The following is a 20,422-nucleotide window of genomic DNA, read 5'->3' as shown; positions in this document are numbered from 1 at the left end:
ACCAAGATTAGAAATCCTACATATCACAGATGGTATCAGAGGCAACATTTATAAGCGTCACTTACTGATGCTGGGACTTACCCCGGCTGAGAGGGCTATCGCAAGGTTGTGAAGGGCCACTGCCTCATGTTTACTGACCGACATGGAAAAAGGGGCTAGGCCTTTATATGGGCATGAAGCTACAAGTGTTAAGGCTAGGGGTTGCCCGCAGAAACATTACAAAATTTGGAAGCGATGGGCAGAGTACAGGGTCCTATGTCTGGAGCCTATAATCCTGACAGGAACACACGCATCAGCATTAGTGCCGTGGGAAGCTAGATAGTGGTGGGTATGAGAGGGCAATTTATGCGTCAATAGGACAGCAACGTAACAGACACAATAGATTGCAGCTTTGGTGCAGCACACAGGGTTTGGGTTCAAAATGTTCATGTTTTACAGTACTATAGAACTTTCATGTTATAAATCAGATGTCAATATCAATAATATGTGGTGTAACATATGGCGATCGTCTCCTTTGTTTGGGAGCTCCAAACTTATTTGGCAATTGACACAATAACATTTGTTTATAAACATTTTTTTTTTTAAATTTAAGTGGATTTTGCAAGCCTGATGGTGAATTCAGGGCTTCTCTAGAGGATGGAAAGTTTTATGTGGTAGGGGTTTCCTCCATTTTTACAAAGGAGTGTAAACATTTATGTTTGTAATGCTCCGGTAAATGGAGTCTTCCTGAACTGCGAACAACAGGGATACAGGTGAAATTAATACTGGAGAGCCTAGGTAAAATATTGTCTTCAGCACCTTGTGAACTAAAGTTTCTTATGGATGTGAGGTTATCATGAATTTGATTTAATCGTCCTGGCAGGATGTTTGGGGAGTTTTTCAGTTTTGTAATGGGGTATTGAGTGGAAGGGTAGAGGTGGTTGAGGTGTGTGATGGCATTGGCGGTGGATAGAGTAATGGAGATGGAGAGTAGTTGAATATTTTGGATCGAACAATAAGGTCCGGTGAATTGCCATGTGAGCGTGTCAGAAAGAAATATGTATTTTTCAGTGATTGGCCAGAGACAAACTGATTGAATAAGATATTGTGTTTTGATATTTAGGGCTGAGATTGAGGTTGCAAAGAATAATGAGTGAGAGAGAGGCTGATAGTATTTTAACACATCATCAATGTCCTTGAAAAAGAAGACACATTTTCCAGGTGGGCGGTCAACAAGTACTGTGTGGGTGTTCAAGGGGATGAGCATTTTAGTTAACAGTTACTTGAAAGATGATGAAGAGGAGGAGGCTAATATTCGGGTGGCTGCACTTGTCCGTGGTTTAGTGAGTAGAAGACCAGCTCACCTGGCTTTTGGTTGCAGTTAGCTGCATAGGGAAATGTGAATTCAGTGAGAAGAGGTGCCCTAAGTGCTGGTCTAAATCCTAACTATGCAATTGACCAAGAGAATCAAAGTGATGAATAATGAATGTTACCTTGCTCAAGATAGAATAGGCATTCCACAAACAGAAAGATATATGGACGAGTTTAGCTAACAGACCTAAAGCAGCATAGACACAAACAAAAGTAAGCCTTGCAGACAGATATCAAGGATCTCATCATCCAAGTTAATTGGCCCATTCTCAAATATCTCTATATTTAAACACTATAGTAAATTGAGCCCACTAAGTCAGAACACACCCGACACTCAAGAAGTACAGCAAAACCTCTGGAAGGGCCTCTGTGGGTGAAGTGTAAATAATTCTAATGCAAAGCATGATGAAGTTAAAAAGGATTGCCTGACAATTTAAAGGGAATTCTCGAAAGAATAAAAGCATGAATTAAAAACCTGAAAGATGACAGTGGCAGACGTTATTTTATTATACACACTTTATCACATTATACATTAATAGGGTGATGAAACGCTCGCAATTTGTCCAGAAAACACCTGAAGAGTCATGCATATACTGATGGCAGGTGTTTGTTCTTGTAAAGAGATTAGATGCAATATGAGTGCGGAGCAAAGATGTTCATGGTAAAGTGGTTTTGACTCATTCAAAGGTGGTGGATGTGGTTAGGATGAGCTCTACATAAGCAAGCAACCTATGAAGCATATATATATATATATATATATATATATATATATATATATATATATATATATATATACATACATACATATGTATCTTTAATTCGAATCACTAAGTGTAAGAGTCAATATCCATTTACATTTTCCCATTAAACAAGTGTTCTTTACTTTTTTTATTGCTTTTTATCCATGTTTCCTAACAAGTTTGACTGGTAGCATTTGAGTGTGTTAGAGCTGGGTGGCGAGTGTAAAAGTGTGTGTGTGTGTTTGTGTATATATGTACAGTTATAGTGCATGACCAGGCATGATGAAATGTTCATTGTCATCAGCATGCATGCTAGAGGGAGGCATTATTCCTTAGTATTCAAACATTTACATTACAGGAAGGACCAACAGTCGAAGTAAGGAATGACACTGCCCAAAACGGGGGGAAGCAGGATAGAAGCTAATCTTTATTTCCTGACTAACAGGCGGAAGCAACAGGAATTGGGTGTGGTGGTTAGCAAACTTATGTAATTATATTAGTAATATACTAGTATTAATATCATTAAGATGTCTAGTAGTTGGTATGCTCCAAAATTCTACTAACATGACAGCATTCTTTGGAGAACCTTTTTTCCTGTTCTTGAGGTGCAAGTAATTCCAAAAAGGTGTAATGGATAGAATGCAAGAAGTCTAAGCACCAGAAAGAACAAGAACCCGTCCGAAGGAATGAATGATCGTTGCTCACCCTCAGATGAAACACACACTGTGCATCTGTAAAGGGTCTCTTTTAAAACGCTCGGTAGTATGTGTGCTGTGTATATTTTTAAATCGACATAGCAATATTTTATCTATGTGAGAGAGGGCAACATCTGTTGTAGATTTTGACAATCCTTCAACCTACATCAGGAGTTGTGAAAAGTATGTGACAAAAACAAAACTCTGCTTAAATGGAGCCTTCCTGCTGGGACACAACTTGCGGTACTTCATGGTCAATACCAATAAAGAGATAAGGTACACGTTGATTCTTGAGTTGATGGGACTTTGCCTACAGGATATGCTCACTTAAAGTGATACTGACTATGTATGTAAGCATTGGACACATACAACATCTAACTTTGAAAAACGTTGATAAGCTTTCAAAAGGTTTGTAGAAATAGCAGTGAAAGTACTAGTTATCTGATTTGTTACTGACAATGCTTTGATTTCACTATCAATTCTCCACCCCTCCCACCGTTCTGCAGGAAGAAAGTTGAGAAAAGGCAGAGAAAAAGAACAAACATAAAAAGCACTGCATTCCATCGTAAGGCAGATGGAAACATGTTAAGGCAAAACGGAAGTAGATTAATGTGCAATGCAAAAATACAAAAACATCCTTGTATGGGGTAGTAATAAGAAAAAATACTGAGGTTTACTAATGATGATGTACAGCCACATACAGCCAGGAACACCCACATTTAAAAACAAAGGTTTCATGATCCTATCAAATAAAAGGATAATTCAGACAGTGTGACTCCACAGGAAATATAGGAAGAATGGATTTAAAAAGATTTGCCCTTATTTGCCTTTTACTTGTAGTTTGCTATAGTAAAGTACACTGCTTCTAGAGCCATCATCTCTGCCTTGTTAGCATACAGTTCAATAGCCTTAATGTCTACTTCAGTCAGTCCACTTTTAAATCCTTTTCACAGCACACACCAGTTAAATTAATGGGTGTGTTGTATCATTGTATGTACATATAAAGCCAACTCAAATATTCACAGAAAAATAAAATGTGCTAACTCATCTTGCCCTTCATGATTTAGAGATACTCAGTAGTTTAATATGGTATGGTGTTTCAGGATAAGCTATGTAAAACTCAACCATTGAAACACTCATTTAGAAGCGATATATTGATGCACAATTTTGACATACTTTTATAAAGGAGCAGCCAATACGTTCATCTGTTCAATTTTGCGGACACATAATCAGCTAATATGAGTGTATGTGTGTATGTATGTATACGCTACGAGACCTAATGGTGAGCTATGAGCGATATAAAAACAAATACAAATACAAATATATATATATATATACACACACACAATCTCTCTCTATATATATAGATATATATATATATAATTATCTATCTATCTATCTATCTATATATATATATATATATATATATGTATATATATATATATATATATGTATAGAGAGAGAGAGATCTTTAATCTAAACAAGTGCTCTTTTCTTTCTTATTGCTTTTTATCTATGTTGCATAACAAGTTAAATTTAAAGGGAATGAAAATGTTTTTTTTTGCAAAATGAGTGCAAGGTTAGAAAACAAATATGGATGCTTTGAAAGAAAACTCCACATCCCTGGATTTATAAATGTAAAGCATAATTAAGTTAATTCTACTATGTTATTCACCTTAGGGAGAAAAAACCCATTGACCTATCACCAAATTAAGCAATGCTTTTTTAAATGTCTTCAAGGACAACTAAACCTAAGAGGGGGGCCGTAGTATTTTATGGGACTATGCTGCATCTAAAAAGAACCCCATATATAGGAGATTGATTCTTACGTAGGTAACACTTTTCTCATTAAGTTAGATAGTGTGAAAAACACATTTACCTTTTCAACAGTAAAATGAAGAAATTGCCAATTCACAATGCTCACTCATAGAACCAATGAAACTTTTTTTTATCTGAAACAAAGGGATTAGATGTCCTTAAAGACACTTGTTTGCAGCTTTGTGTGTGTAATAAAATGTTAAATGAAGTAAATTTTAAAAACCTGTTGCCATGAGCCAAAAATACTGGATGTGAAAGCCAATGATTTAGGGGAGACAGGGGAAGAAGTGATTTGGTCCCCTGATCTGCGTCTTCGACGCCCAGAACCCACACTGGTGTAATGCATCCAGGTACCAATACACTCTGGGCTAGACACACTCAGGGGGCTCTCTTCCTGGAAGTGAGAAAAGGGGCAAAAAACAGCAAAGCATGCAAAGTTAGAAACATTAGAGCCATATGACCAAAAAAGTAAATAATACAGTTTGTTGCACCCTTTGTACACCAAGCTGAAATCACAGTGTAAATGATCACTGAGACAATAGTAGGTCTACAAAAATCGGTCTTTAATGGGCGTTTTTCTGTAGACGGACACATCTTAGTGACCAATTACACAAAGAGCAGTCAAAAACACTCATGCCATGGCATTGAAATAAGGTACAGCAAACAGGAACATCATGGATAACTTTTTCACGTTGGCAAGAAGAATGCAAAGTAAATACTGGTAACATTTAAACTGAGGCTAAATTTGCATGAATGATTCATGCTGCGTGCATATGCGATTGCATAATGTTAACCAATCTGCAAGATCTGCTACCAGCAGTCTATTAACATGCTCTTCACAGATCCAAATTCCAAGAAGGCTTAATGTGGGCTTAATCTGGCACTATTGCATTACAAATCAACTCTCCAACGCATACACTCATAAATCACAAGAGGAAAAGTATTGATACTTCTCTAAACAAGCTTAAGAACAAAACCATGACCCCTAATGTATGTCTTTTTGGGCTTCAGGAACACAAACTTATAGCTCATGCCACAGAAATGTCTTCAAAACCTTACTGCATAACGTGCCTTTTCAATCTAGCCTCTCTCTCTCTTTGGTCAGTTTTTCCTATGTTGTTATATCCAACATTTTATGTAAGACAAACCCATCAGAAAGACAATGTCTCCTACACTTTTCAATTAGGTTTTTGTAAAAAAGAAAAACAATATTTCTCTTGCTCAGATTACCAAATGCAAGTTAGCTGCGAAATTTAGATATTAGCATATGGAGCAGTATAAGCCATCGCCTTGCCTTTAAAGCACTGGAGGACAGACTTTCAAATACGAGCCAAATTTAGCAACTACAATCTAAATAGAAACAAATGATATATGGTAGAAGCATTAGAAAAAAAAATTAATGACAGGGATTAATTGTGAAACTGATTAAGGTGTACCAACAGAGCACACAAATAATACAGTTGAAGATTGCAGCAATGACATTTTGTGTGTGCTTATCTTGATTTTGTTCCTGGATTTAGCTTCCTCAAATGTGCTCAGCTAAGTCCCAGCCCACCTTCCTCCACCCTGAAAAAAAAGTGGTCTTATTGCCGATTCCAGCTGCCAAAGTGCTGTTTATGCACGTCTTTGCCACACAAACATACATCCAGAAACTATAAATTGCCATTCAACTTTAACCCATGCCTTTCTCATATTTTAAATTATTGTTAACTTTTTAGAGTTGTAATGTGTTACAAAGATGTTGACTAGGAGTTTGGTATATGTGGTACTTTCCAATTCTTTATTCAAATAGAAGGTCAGTTTGGACCGGTCAACTGGTGTCTTCTCATATGCAAAAGAGAAAAGACAACCTATTATACTAAATGCCATTTAAATTTCACTTGTAAATATGGACACAGCTGATTTAACAAGAATACACTGATGTATATCCAAAGCATAATTTTATTTTTTTTATCTGTCATGAATTTAACACTTACCTCAACCGAACCAATTTTTTTGGATCGTGGAAGAGGAGACTTTCTATGTATGTAAATTGGATCTGACACCAATGGCTTGAACATCAAAACGGCCCGGTCAGGTTCATCCCTTCTGGAAACACTTGAGTCCTCGTCACTATCATTACCATGAGAGGTTTTCTTTGCACCTTCATTCTACATACAGTGAAAAGAGAAATTATTTACCACTAATTTCAGCACTCATGCGTATGCATCTACCCACAGCGAGCTATTGGTCAGTTCAAACAAAGATGAAATGATTAAGACAGTACAGCAACATATTGAAGTCATCTAGGTATCTTTGATAATTTGCCAGTGCAAATTCTAATAATTTAACTTCCACAAGAGGTGATCATCTATCACATCCATTCAGCATTGATCAGACAGAAATATTCCAAACTTGAATGATTTGCAAGTAAATATAATCAAAAACTTTGACAAAAATATTTTCAAACAATTGCTTTACAAGCATGGAAACTCATTCTGTGCTACACTTTCTTTACTTTACTGTAGACAAAAGTAGTAGAAAAACATATTAATAAGTTAAATAAGCATTGGCAAGGCCAGTAGATATGGTTGTGGCTGCCAGACATGCATTACCATAGTATTTCTTGCACTGAAGGGAATTACTTAAAATGCCAATCAGGAAAGAGACAGTAGAAAGAACGGTAAAAGAAATATAAACAAAGAAAACACAATACAGAAAAAGAAGGAAAGCTAACAAAGTGAAAGAAAGAAAAGGAAAGGAAAGAAAAAAGGCGAGAGAAGGGAACAAGGAACAAAAGAAAAGTAAGACTTAAGTGAAAGAAGGCAAGAAAGAGAAGGAAAGAGAAAATAACGAAAGAAGAAAAGAAAGAACAAGAAAGAAGGCAGGAAAAAGAAAGGGAAGAAAGAACAAGAAAGACGATAAAAATAAATAAAGCGAAAGAAAGAATTTCAAAATTCTTAAAATGAAAGTAATGGCTTTTGTTCTAAAAACATACATTGCCATAGTATTCCCTAGCACTGAAGGGATGAAAGAAAAGACAAAAGAACAAAAGAAATAAAGGATGAAAAAAAGAAAGAAAAAAGAAACAAAGGAAAGCTAAAGAAATAAATAAAGAAAAAATAAAGCTAAGGAAAGAAAAAGAAAGAAATAAAGAAGGAAGGAAAGAGAAGGAATGAAAAAAACAAGAGAGAAGGAAGGAGGAATAAAGAAAGAAAAACATAAAAAAGGCAAATAACAAAAGAGAACGAAAGAAGAAAACAAGGAAAGAATGAAAGGTTAGAGAACCAAAGGAAGGAAATGAGTAAAGAAAGAATAATGAAAAAAAAGAAAGAAAAAGGACAAAAAGAAAGAAAGTCAAAAAGGAATAAAAGTAGGCAAGAATGTAAGACTGCAAGAAAGAAGGAAAGAAGAAGGAAGAAAGAAAAAAAGAAAAAGAAAGAGGAAAGAATGAAAAAAGGGAAGAAAAAGGATAGATATTAGGAAAGAAAGAAAGAGAGAAAAAAACAATAAAAGGATAACTTAATACAGAACAGTTTCAAAGGGACACAATCTGGTATGCTGTGAAAAAGCAACAGACAGAACATTAAAACACTCCATAAAGGAATGTACAACAGCATGAGACCGGTTCTGAAATAGATGGGATGTGCATCAGAACCGTCCTGCTATCAACTTTTTGCTCTAAACACAAAGGCAACACTAAAGTAATTATAAAGTAAAACACTGGCACTGAAGGGAATTAGCTTGTATGAAGATATACTACTTGTTAGAGAGTAAACTGCAGTCACACAAAATGAAGTTAATCGGGCTACGGCGCCACGCAAGATGGCCGCTTGAGGGTGCCTTTCCGCCGCACTGGACTTTTACGCGGCAGCTTAACCTCATTTCCAGGACATTTCCCCTGAAGATTTTGTGACTTCTGAGCATCGGAGCATGGACACCATCGGGTGAGACGCTTCTTTTCGTCCGCCGTACGAAACTACTTCATCGGCATCACCGCATCTGTGTCAGTGCGGCGGCCGCCATTTTGTTTGCATGCGCTCCTCTCTTCATGGAGCTATGTAACTCCTCGAGCATTTTGTTTTTGGCAATTTTGGCTTTTCTGTTAACTACATAAATGGGAACGCCTCAGCAGATACATCCCATCTCTTCTGTGTGATAATTTCATATGGTTGTTCCTGCATAGTATGCTACAATTACGGGTCTCCTAACACCTCCACTGTTTGCGGACTAATGATATTTTATATAAAGGTTTATGACTCACGCAACCCCGCACATGTGAATCATCAGATGAGCTGCTTGTTTTTTCTTCTTCATTGTGCAGCATCTTACTATTCATTGGCACCAGTGCATTTATGATCCAGCAACGCCCGCTTTTATTCTCTTTGGATGCCTCTCCTCATGGATCTTAGTCTCCCTTCCAGACATCTCATCTTGGATGATGGCTCCTCTATGGTCATAGTGGATTTAATTTGTTTTTCAGTCACAGCATTTGCTGCTTCACTATCTTTGCCACAGTCTTCATTCTTTATTGGTGTTTTATCATGTCTGTTTCTTTGTGACTGCCACATAGGAATGGTTTTGCTACAGTTTCATTCTCTATGACCTGGTGTGCTGGAGGCTGGCATTTTCTCATGGCTACCTGGAACTTTGCATTCTTCTCATATTAAAATGCCAAATAGCTTTTTCTCACAGACTTCTTGCACTTCTAAGATATACGTAACATTTCTTGGTCTTCCTTTGTTACTTTGTCATAACTCCTGTTTGCATTTCAATTGCTAGTGACTCTTTTTATGGGCAAACTACGCAAGCCAAAATTTTTCTTTGTACCTTCTAAGTGTGTTCAAGCCTCCTCAACTTCACCTATTTCTACTACCGTTCAAATGGCTGGTGTTACATCCAATCGCTCTTCATCTACGCAGTCCACATCAACCAAGTCTTCTCCTCCTGTTACATCGACCAAGCGTCTGAAGCAAGACCCTCCTTCTCCTGACAAGCCATCCTCTCCTATCTCTATGGAACTAATTTTGGAGGAGATTCGCACTCTACGGCCCTTTGTTGAGGAGACTAATAGAGAAATACAGTTTCTGAAGGATAAATGGTCTTCTATGGATACTAGTCAACAAAACTAGGCTCTCGCAACTACATGTATGTTAACAAAACGAGGTACAATGACCAAAAGGGCAAAAGATGCGCAGAAGCAGGTTCTTTGGTGTATACCAAAGCGAGACCCAGCGCCATACTCTTAATTCATCACCACCAGTGGGAATTGAGCTACAAACAGACGAGAGACTAACCTGGATATTCCTACTGATCATTCTCTTAACAGTTTCGACTATAACAGAGTCATACAATACACTTAGTGCCAGAACAGTGCTTACAAGACCCAGACTTACTCCAACCATACATTGGATTTGGAGTTGAAGCCCTGAGGAGTCGTGTTGACTCAACCGTACACGACGAAACACGTGTCGGCGAATGTTACTATTCTCAAGTCTGGAGAAAATAAACATCTTGCTGTGACAAGAAGATATACACCAAAGAACCTGCTTCTGCGCATCTTTTGCCCTTTTGGTCATTGTACCTCGTTTTGTTAACATACATGTAGTTGCGAGAGCCTAGTTTTGTTGATGTGCATTGTCTTTTGACTTGTTTGGACGGTTAAGGGTGTTTGCCGTCTGCTCTTCACGCACTACACAACGATACCTTATGTTCCTTGTACACACTGTAACGTTTAAACTCAGGCAGCGCGCCCCCGGAGTCCTAATTTTCTAAAAAAACCCTTGCACAATACTCTTCTACGGATACTAGAACTACAGCTGTGGAACAACAGGTTTCGGACGTACAGTCTAACTCTCAACGCATTTCCTTTCTGGAGAAATCAGTCCTAGCTCTCCAGCAACATACCGAAGATTTAGAAAACAGAAATAGAAGGAACAATCTTCGCGTTTATGGTTTGCCTGAATCCTTGGAGGGTGGTGATCCTGTGAAATTCTTCACCTCTTTTCTTCTGAAGCTGTTGGACATGCCACCCACTACCTCGTTAAGTATCCAAAGGGCCCACAGGCTTGGTCCACGTTCATCCGCTTTAACAAAACCACGAGGAGTCATTATTCTTTTCTTGAAGTTCACGGATCTTCTCTCAGTTCTCTCTGCAGCTAGGTTCAAGATTCAGATTTCTTGGTTGGGCCAGAGAGTGTTCCTTTCTCATGATGTCTCCAACGCCACTGCCTCAAGAAGAAAGGAGTTTCTCAACCTTCGTGCACGTCTGCGTTCTCTGGGTGCTAGATATGGCTTGTTTCATCCATGCATTTTCAAGGTCACTCATCAAAATCAGACATGGACTTTTCAAGACCCTGGTGAACTTAAGAACTTTATTCATATTCAATTCAATGGTAGTATGGACACTTCTTCTTCCCCTAGTGGCTAAGTGGTTTTAGGATTTCCATATGCTGATTGTTCAACTACTGTTTTTCTGATGCATTTTTCTGTTGCTCTACTGTCATGTTTACTTTAGGAATTTCTTGATATGTTATTATGTAGGTTTGTTATTGTATGTATTGTACTGTTTATCCCTAACGTTACTTAGCTATTGTCATTTATCTTTCTTTTATATATCCTTAGACAGGTTTGTGATGTGTTTGTTTGTTCCCTTCACCTATGTGGCTCCTTACTCTAGATTGTCTATGTCCTTCAAGCGGTTCGTCTTGTTGAGTGTCGCCATTGCCCCATTTCCCTCTTGTATGTTCCTCACAGGTATGTTTTTGGAGACTTTTACATCCAGACACTTTGGACTATTCCTTTTTCTCTCCTCCTCATGCATCTTTCTCTCGACTAGACTATATTTTTCTTTCTCAATCCTTATCTCAAAACTTACTGTCTTCCTCTATCGAACCTATTGTTATTTCAGACCATGCCCCCATTGTAACGGATCTTGACTTACTTTCACCCGATCCCAAACCATCTCGCTGGCGTTTTAATTGCGCACTCCTCTCTGACCCTAACTTCTCTTCCTCTTTTTGCTCTTTCACTAATGATTTCTTTCAACCTAATTCTGATCCTACCACTCCTCCCTACATCTTCTGGGAATCCTTTAAAGCTACTGCAAGAAGTTTCATTATCAATTTTGTCTCTAGGAAAAAGAAGCAATTTCTTCAGAAACATAAAATTTCCCCTAGCATATATATAAAACATTGGAACATCAATTTTACACTTCACCAGAACTTTTACGAGCAAAAATTGATTTCAATAATCTCACCACCGATAATGCATCTTCAATTCTTCTTCGAAGTAGTGCATGTTATTATGGTGGTAGCAACAAATCTGGTAAACAAATCTGGTAAACTCTTGGCTAACTATCTTAAGTCTCGTAAAGAACGCACTTTAATCGAGTCCATTTATTCTTCTGACGATACCCTTCTTCATAAGTATAAAGATGTACTTGATCAGTTTCAACTGTTTCAACTGTTTTATCAACAGCTATATACTCTATTCCGCTCCTACGTCCTCTCGTATTCAATCTTACTTACTTACTTAGAGAATCTGTCCAGACCCTCTACTTCCCATCTCAATTTTCAAGATCTTGAACTTGATCTCATTACATGAATTTTCTACAGCTTTATCTTCCCTTACTAAAGGTAAAACGCCTGGCCCTGATGGTTTTCCTGTTGAATTTTACCTGCATTTCTCTGATCTCTTATTACCCAAACCTTTGTCGCTTTTTCAATCATTTTATTCCTCTGGCAAAGCAGAAGGATCCTTTCAAAAAATTACCATCCAATCTCATTAGTTAATGTAGATTATAAATTATTCGATAAAATACTTGCTTTACGTTTAGATCTTTTTATGCCTCATCTTATTGTTAAGGAACAGTGTGTTTTTTTAAGGGTAGACTCACCTCCGATAATTCTCGGCTCTTTCTTAATGTCTTGAATAAGGCATCATCTCTCTCAGTTCCTCTGGCTGCTATTTCTGTGGATGCCGAAAAGGCCTTTGATCAAGTTGATTGGTCCTTTTTGTTTACTACATTACGGTGGCATGGCTTTGGTCCCAAATTTATCTCTCTTATTTATTAAATTCTGCGCCCACAGCTTCAGTTCTGGTGAATGGTCAACTTTCCTCATCCTTCACCCTTGAAAGAGGAGTACGTAAATGTAAATGTAAATGTAAATGTATTTGAGCTTATATAGCGCACAGCTACCCACAAAGGGTTTCCCGGCGCTTGCTTAGGGAACCCGTCCTGGTATTCCCCTGTGAGATAACCCCGGCAGGGTATCCACAAGGTGAAAGCCAGGCATCCCGCCGCGAGGGGCCGTTGTGGAGATTAAGCAAGCTATTGCCCAGAGTCGCAGAGTGTGAACCCGTGAGTCGAGAAGGCACCGGAGCAAGAATTATCGAGTCCGTGGAATTTTTGAGCCCAAGACCCGCCGAGGCGGGGAATTGAACCCTGGTCCAGGGCCGATCTCAGCTTCCGGGTCTGCCGCCTCTAACCCCTGAGCCACACTTCTCCACGTCTACGTCAAGGCTGCCCTCTTCTCTTTGTCTTAGCTCTTGAGCCGTTTGTCCTCCATCCGTAACAATAAATCCATCTTTGGCTTTCCCTATGGTGAGCATCAATTAAAACTTTCTCCATATGCGGATGATATCCTTTTGTGCATCTCTAACCCAGAATTGTCTATTTGCCCCTTTAATATCTGAATTTAAAGCATTTTCCCTTGTTTCAGGTTATAGGATTATCTCTGATAAGACAGAAATTCTCCCTTTGACCAAAACAGGTTTTCCCCATCTTTTCTCTTTGACTGGCTTTCTTTGGAATAGCACAAAGATCAAATATCTTGGTATTTGGTTTTCTAATTCTATTTCCTCTTCTATCAAATTAAATATGTCCACAGTCTTGTCTCAAATTATTCACTTGTTCTCCTCCAGGAACCCCCTTTTTCTCTCCTGTTTGGGTTGACTTGATTCTATTGAGATGATGATTGCCCCTATTCTTATTTTTATCTTTTCCATGTTACCTGTCCATATGCCTGTCCTTTATTTCAAACACATTGATTCCTCTCTCTCAAAATTTCTTTGGAAAAATACAAAATCTAGAATTTCTCTTGCAGCTCTTCGCAAATCTAAACCGAATGGTGGCGTCAACTTTCCAGATTTTCCTCTTTACCATAAATCCTTCTCTCTACGTCAAGCATCCCAATGGCTTTCATTAGAATCTTTTCTCCTCTTTGGCTCTAATCAAACAAACTTTATTATTACCCTTTTCATTTGAAGAGGTATTACGGTTCTCTACCAAAACTCCGTATACTTCCCTTCCTTTGTTTAAATATACCTCTTCTCTTTTAAAATCTTTGATCTTTCCGTCTGACATTTTGCGGGAATTGTTTCTGCATACACCCATATGGTACATTTCGCTTATTCTTTTAAACAACAGGACCATTTGTTGGTCGTCTTGGAGACTAAGAGGTATCATGTGGGCCAATCATCTCTTTGATGGTGTTTCATCTCGCTCTTTTCCCCAATTTCAACTTCTGTTCCACTGTCCTAACTCTTTTCTACATACAGTTACTATTCTTATGGAAGCAATTCTTGACCGTTATTATTCTCTTCCTTCCCTGACTTCGCCAACCCCTCAATCTCCTCTTCTTGTTGTCCTCCCTACCCTTCCTAAAGCATCTCTTATTTATAAATTCTTTTCCTCTCCTAATCCAGATTGTGCCAAACCTAAAGAGGAGCTTTCTTGGGAAATGGTTTTGGATTGTACCTGGCCTGTTGCTCTGTGGGACTAACTCTGGTCCAGATCTTTGAAAGTTTCTCGTTCTGCTTCTCTCACTCAATCTTTATTTTTCTATTACATAGACTTTATCTTTCTCCTCTTTCCTAATCTCGTTTTACATCCTTTTCTGATTCTAACTGCTGGACTTGTAATTCTCCAAATGCTGATCTTCCACATCTGTTCTTCCTCTGCCCTCCAGTATCTGCTTTTTCGAAAAGAGTCTGGTCTTATCTTTCTGGCATTTTCACTCTTTCTATCCCATTTTCTGTCCCTCTTCTTCTTCTAGGCAGCCTTTCGGACTCTTTAGATCTTCCTCCACACTCACATGGTCTTTGCGATCTCATGCTTGCACTTGCATTCCAACACATCTCTTCCAATTGGAAATCACTACAAACATTTCAATTAAAAATTGGTGGAACTCCTTATGTCATTTTCACAGGCTTGATGTCGCCTTTGCCTCTTCTTGTAAACCAAGACGTAATGTTGACCTTTACTGGTTGCCTCTTACCACATACCTAGACCAACTAGTTCAACAGAAATCTACTCATATCAATTCAGAAAATGTTAAACCCCCTTGAAGGACTTATGCTCTCCCCTTCTGGTTCATTTGATATTTTTTTCAGTTTTGATATATTGCTACATGTTTATATAATGTATATTTTGTATTGTCGATTGTATCATTTATTTATTTGCCGTTCTTCTTTATAATATTACTCTGTCATAGCATTACTCTTTCATCCCTTCCCCTTCCCTATACCCTTAAAATCCTATCAAATGCTTTTATTTCTCAGTTATGACATTAGCAACGATATTACTTTAGACTATGTTTTTACAATGTATCTCTTTTTGCTGATGTCTTATTGTTGTTTATCATTATTGTTCTTCAATAAAGCTTTCAAACATAAAAAAAGTGGAGTTAATCAGTGGCTTTAGTAGGCTGACCCACTGCCACATGCTATATGCTATAGTTGGCAGAATAACAATGTGAATGACACAACAAAGGACCAACAGATGAAGAGATGTGGCTGAAAGCCCAATATGTATTTTTATATTTTGGAAAAATCAAAAGGGACTGGCTAGAGCCAGATCTAAAAATAACTCCCAACATGTGATTAGATTTCAAAAGAAAACATCACCTAGTTCATTAAACCCCATAAACCAATCACTTAAGAAGACAGTTTTGCTATTCTCCAGATCCTCTATTCGGCTGCATACTTTGTTGTGCTAGAATCAAACCACTCTGCAATATTTTCCTAAAGTATTTACATTCTTGTTTTTTTCTAGCCCAATTGTTCTTGTATGTGTTTATTCACAGGACATTTGTTAAATTTATTCTGTAAAAACGAACGTTTTATTTTTTCCCCACCATAATATCTTTTGTCTTTATTTATATTTCCTTAATGCCTTCAAAGTATCAGCACAGGTTCTCTAGTTTAAATAATCATGGCAGATTGGTAGTGGAATGCTTGGACCCATCAAAATACACTTTACAGTAAAAAGATAGGAAATAAGCACCAATGAAGTTTAGGATTACAAATGTGGGAAAGCTCCGCTAGAATCATTAATAGAACATAAGAATGAGGCTGATATGAATTCATACCTGTATCTGATATCACTTCCTACATTAACATTTTAAATCATTATTGTGGTTGGTATCAACCTCACTTGTTGAACCTTTCTTGTTTAACATTAGGCAGAAGGACAGAACAAGCCCCTACGTAACTGAACAATTACACAACCATTTACATACAGCTTATCGGCCAGTTAGTTTTCAAAATAATGAAAATAGCTCTTTGATCAGCTGATTTTTTTCTTGAATACTTGGATTAAGGATGTTTGCATTTCACTAGTGAAATACTAGGCCTGCATAATTAAAAAAAATAGCTGTGAAATACTGGACTCACTCCAATTAAATGTGTTAACAAACCTACATTATTAGATTATCAGTAAACTGTCTAACCTTTATTTGGAGTCAAACCTTTATTTACTGAATGATAGTAAATGAACTTCCTTATTTTGCATAGTTACTCTCACCACATCATAGTCTGGTCTTTCTGACTTGATCGAGGATCGACAGACACAAAACTGCAACTTTGATAGCATTTAAATCAGATTCTGTGTTCTCACGTATCCATCAGAGTGTCTTGGGAGATTGGCAGCTTGTCAATTTATTTGGAACAGTGCTTCTAGTGTCTACATTTAGCCCAATAAAGCTCTGTACCAATACAAATTTCACCTCCTACAATGTTACCACAGCACTAGCACTGTTGACTCACGGCCTTCCAGAGTTGTGTTCTAGGAGTGAATAGTCTCTGGATATTTCATTTCTTTGAAGTCTCTTTGGCTAGGTTATTTTCTGTCTGGGCATTCGTTTTTTCTAATACTTAACTGCTACAATGTTATTCAAGGTAAAAAAAATATTTCACTCAACCTCCGAAAGGAATATTCCAGCATCCTACAAGGCATATGAACTCTCTATATGAAGATGACGTGCTTTTGTATGTAGGGAACCGGTTAGTTGATCTGCACCCAATTATGGACAGGATTAGTATTTTTAGTTATGTTTCTGTATTGTATATTAGGTAGGGAAACTTGTCCTTTTTCCCACGGCGGGAGGAAACCACAACAGCTGTTGTCAATTTTGGATCACTGCGATAGGCACAAACTAAGTGTAAATATTTGTGAGTCTGTATCGATTATGAAGACGAAGACTTAGTCTCTGGTAACTTACACAGAGCCTAGGAGCAACACACAGTTCCGTAGAGTTCTGGAAAAAAACTGCAATTGTCAGTGCCTGTCCCTTTGGTAAAAAAACCCTAATCTGCTCCAGACTATGGCATTATTTTGATATCCTCCCTGTGATCATGGGTCCAATGTTTTTAGGGACTGTTGTAAATACACCTTTAATGCATGGTCATCCCAGATTTTTCACCTTTTACTGGAGCCTATTTTTGCTGTGATGTATGAGTGATGTAACTGACCATGTCATGAGTGATGTAATATGTGACGTCATCAGTAGTGCATTGCAGGCGCGAAAGTTATAGTTAGTCCAACTAACTATAACGTGGGAATTTCAATGGTTTTATGTCAGTAAAAGTTCCAGCTAACTATAACTGGTGTGAAACCTATGGTTTTTTCAGTGAATTTAATAGGTTTTTTTAAATGCTAATTTCTAACTATAACTGGTGTGAAACCTATGTTTTTTTCAGTGAATTTCATAGGTTTTGAAAATGCTAATTCCTAACTATATATAGAGCCTCAAACCTATGTTTTTTTCAGTGAATTTCAAAGTTTTTTTAATAGCAAATTTCTATTGCTATCAAATATAATATTTTTTATAATGAATCCTAGATTGCATATTTAGGTAATACTATTTTTTATATGTATATTTTTTTTTTTGTCCTTGAGCGCTCCCGGTGCGCGTACCGGTGAGCGCACTGGTAAGCGCAATCTTGTGGCGAGCCCCGGTGCGCGTCCCGTTAGCGCTATTTCCGCGAACGAAAACATCATCGTGACGTATCGCGTAGCCGCGTCCGTGTGATACGCACGGCGTAAGTGCACCCGGAAGCACCCAAGCGCATGCGATCGCGCAACGTAAGCGCCACGGGGCGCGCCCCGGGCGCATAGCGTAAGCGCGTCGGGTCATGCGACCTAAAAATAACACTTTTTATTGGTTCAGGACAGTTTTGGTTTCCAAATGATGAAAGCCCTGTTCATGTGACCTGAAAATAACACTTTTCATTGGTTCAGGACAGTTTTTTTTTCCTAATGATGAAAGCCCCCACCTTTTTTCCTCATTCTCACTTTGTCATTTGACTGAGGAAGACCTGTTTCCAGACCTATTAGTACCTATTTGTACTGATAAATGGCTACAGTAGCAGTTGTTCTACGGCGCGATCCGGCACCGAGAAGACTTGCTCTCCGGTTCCACTGTGAACCTAAGGAGGGTTCCAACGGGCCATCGTGCTCCTTGTACAAGCCTACATTGACATCCTAATAGGTTTCCCATTGCCCCAGCTCCTCTGACGTCCCCCAATCTCGGGAGATATACTCACGACTAAAGCGACACCAGCGGTACTCCGCAAGCCATCGCGGTTCCCAGTTATCCCAGCCAGGATTTATATTGGCGGCTTCTCAGGCTTTTAAACTCAGGCAGGCACTGAATGTCCTGATGATGATCCATTATTTATAACTGGATCGAAACGCCGTCGACATAATATGTGGTTTAAGCACTAGTTCACTATCATGTGTCAAAGATTCATGTGCTTCCCACATATGTGAAGCAATCAGACTGTAAGATTACTTTTTTTGCTCCCGTTCCTTTTGAATGCCTGAAAATCCCTTGTTTTATGTACTCTGTATTGTATGTCTAGTACTGTGGATACAGGACTGTGTCCCACTGCCCTATTTGTTGTTCTGGTTTATTTGTTTTATTTAAGTATTGAATACATTTTGAAGTCCGGCTGGACTTCCTGTTCATTATAGTGCTTATTGTGGCCTATAATTATTATAAATTGCTAACTCTTCCTTGTCAAGGACCGTTGTTTCTTACTAAGTTGATACCCTAGGTCCTTGCATACCTAGAGAGTTCCCTTGTTCGTTAAGAATACAGTAGCAGCAGCAGCAGGAGCATCTCAGCCACCACCACCACCACCAAGAGGACCACCACAACACCACAGTGGTGAAGAGGAGGAGGAGAGGCGGCGTCACCTGTCAGAAGATACTACCCCCTACAAGCCAAAGGAGCACATTGTGTGGGAATTTTTTTAAATCCCAAGGGGCCTCAAGAAAGTAAATGCGCCAAAGGTTGCTTGTTTGATCTGTGGCACTGTACTTTCCCGGGGCAACCCTGCCAAAAAATATTCTTTTGGCAACAACACCATGATTCGCCACATGCAACGCCGGCACCCTAACAACTATAGTGCGGCAGAGGTCAGAGAACTGACCAGAAACCCTCCCCAATCCTCTCCCAGCACTTCCCAAAGTACCCAACCCACTCCATCGGGACCAGAGACAAGGGAGATGGTCCCAAACATCCAAACCCAGTTTGGAAATTTCAAAATTGTTTGCATAGGTTGTGTGCGTACAATTTGCTATGGTGAGCAAAGTGTTAAACTCATCAACCGTGCTGGTGACAATCACAAGTGCCCAAAGAAACCTTAATTTTGTCCAGATTTTTTTTTTTGCTCCAGTTGAGCCGTTTACAATTCCCTGTTTTTTGTTTGTCCCTATAAAAATTCCCCCAAAAATATAAAATTGTTCATAAAAGCCAAAAAAAGTACAAAATGTTCAAAAAACAATAAAAAATATAAAACAAAAAGAATAAAAAAACTGTTCTTTTTAGAACTACCTCCAATTTATAAAAAAATGCTACATTTTAAAAAAAATCTGTCATTCTTTTTTCCCCATGGTACGCTCCCCGGTACGCGTATCGGGCGCGTACCGGGCGCTCCCGCCGCGCAAATCGGGAAAAAAAATTGTTTTTGCCCCGCGGGGCCCTTTTATGGCCCCCACAACAAACCTAGGAGGTCAGGGGGGGGTCTACCCTGCCCCCTTTTGGTTATTTCCCCTTTGTGTTTGCCACCTCTTGTGTCTCGATCCTACCGAGACACAAGATGGCGGCTGCTCCGGACTGTTTGGAATGTTGACAGACACCCGAGAGCCAATCAGCTTTCCGCTCGCGAACTAGCGTACCGGGGCGCGCTTATAGATATATATATATTTTTTTTAACCTAAATTACTCAAAATCCACTGGAGCACATATCTTGAGACATAGCAAAGGCACATCGGGCTACCAGTCCCTACAATTTTGCCAAGTTTGGTGGTAATCCATTCAGCCGTTCGGGCTAAAAGTGAGTTCGACCGCCCTATGGAAATTAACATGAGGAAAACACGTTTTGGGACCCCCCTTTTATCTCGGCCCCCGCTTGACGAATCCCCCCCAAACTTTCAGGGAAGGAGCGGAGCGCAGCGAGGCAAATTCAAGAAATTTTCTGGCACAATCCTAACTATAACTACCTACTGGCGACCGCCAGTCGAGGAGATATATATATATATATATATATATA

At 38.7% G+C, this 20,422-nt stretch overlaps 1 protein-coding gene across 17 annotated transcripts in view; it reads right to left on the bottom strand.

Annotated features, from left to right (window-relative positions):
- The window catches only part of PPIP5K2 (diphosphoinositol pentakisphosphate kinase 2), a 1,400,407-nt gene that overhangs the window by 424,113 nt on the left and 955,872 nt on the right, over positions 1-20,422 (bottom strand). For 8 of the 17 annotated variants that reach the window (XM_086960983.1, XM_086960978.1, XM_086960981.1 and 5 more), the window contains exons 24-25: positions 6,580-6,753; positions 4,827-4,997 (exon numbers count right to left, since the gene is read on the bottom strand). In XM_086960983.1, coding sequence (XP_086817109.1) covers positions 4,827-4,997; positions 6,580-6,753 — 345 coding nt within the window. Of the gene's footprint in view, positions 1-4,826; positions 4,998-5,147; positions 6,170-6,579; positions 6,754-20,422 lie in introns of those variants that run through there. The other 9 variants (XM_086960990.1, XM_086960987.1, XM_086960985.1 and 6 more) reach the window with 2 other exon arrangements.

Source organism: Lissotriton vulgaris, chromosome 3_1 (assembly GCF_964263255.1).
Source record: "Lissotriton vulgaris chromosome 3_1, aLisVul1.2, whole genome shotgun sequence".
Classification (NCBI taxonomy): domain Eukaryota; kingdom Metazoa; phylum Chordata; class Amphibia; order Caudata; family Salamandridae; genus Lissotriton; species Lissotriton vulgaris.
This window is presented reverse-complemented; position numbering and strand designations above follow the sequence as displayed.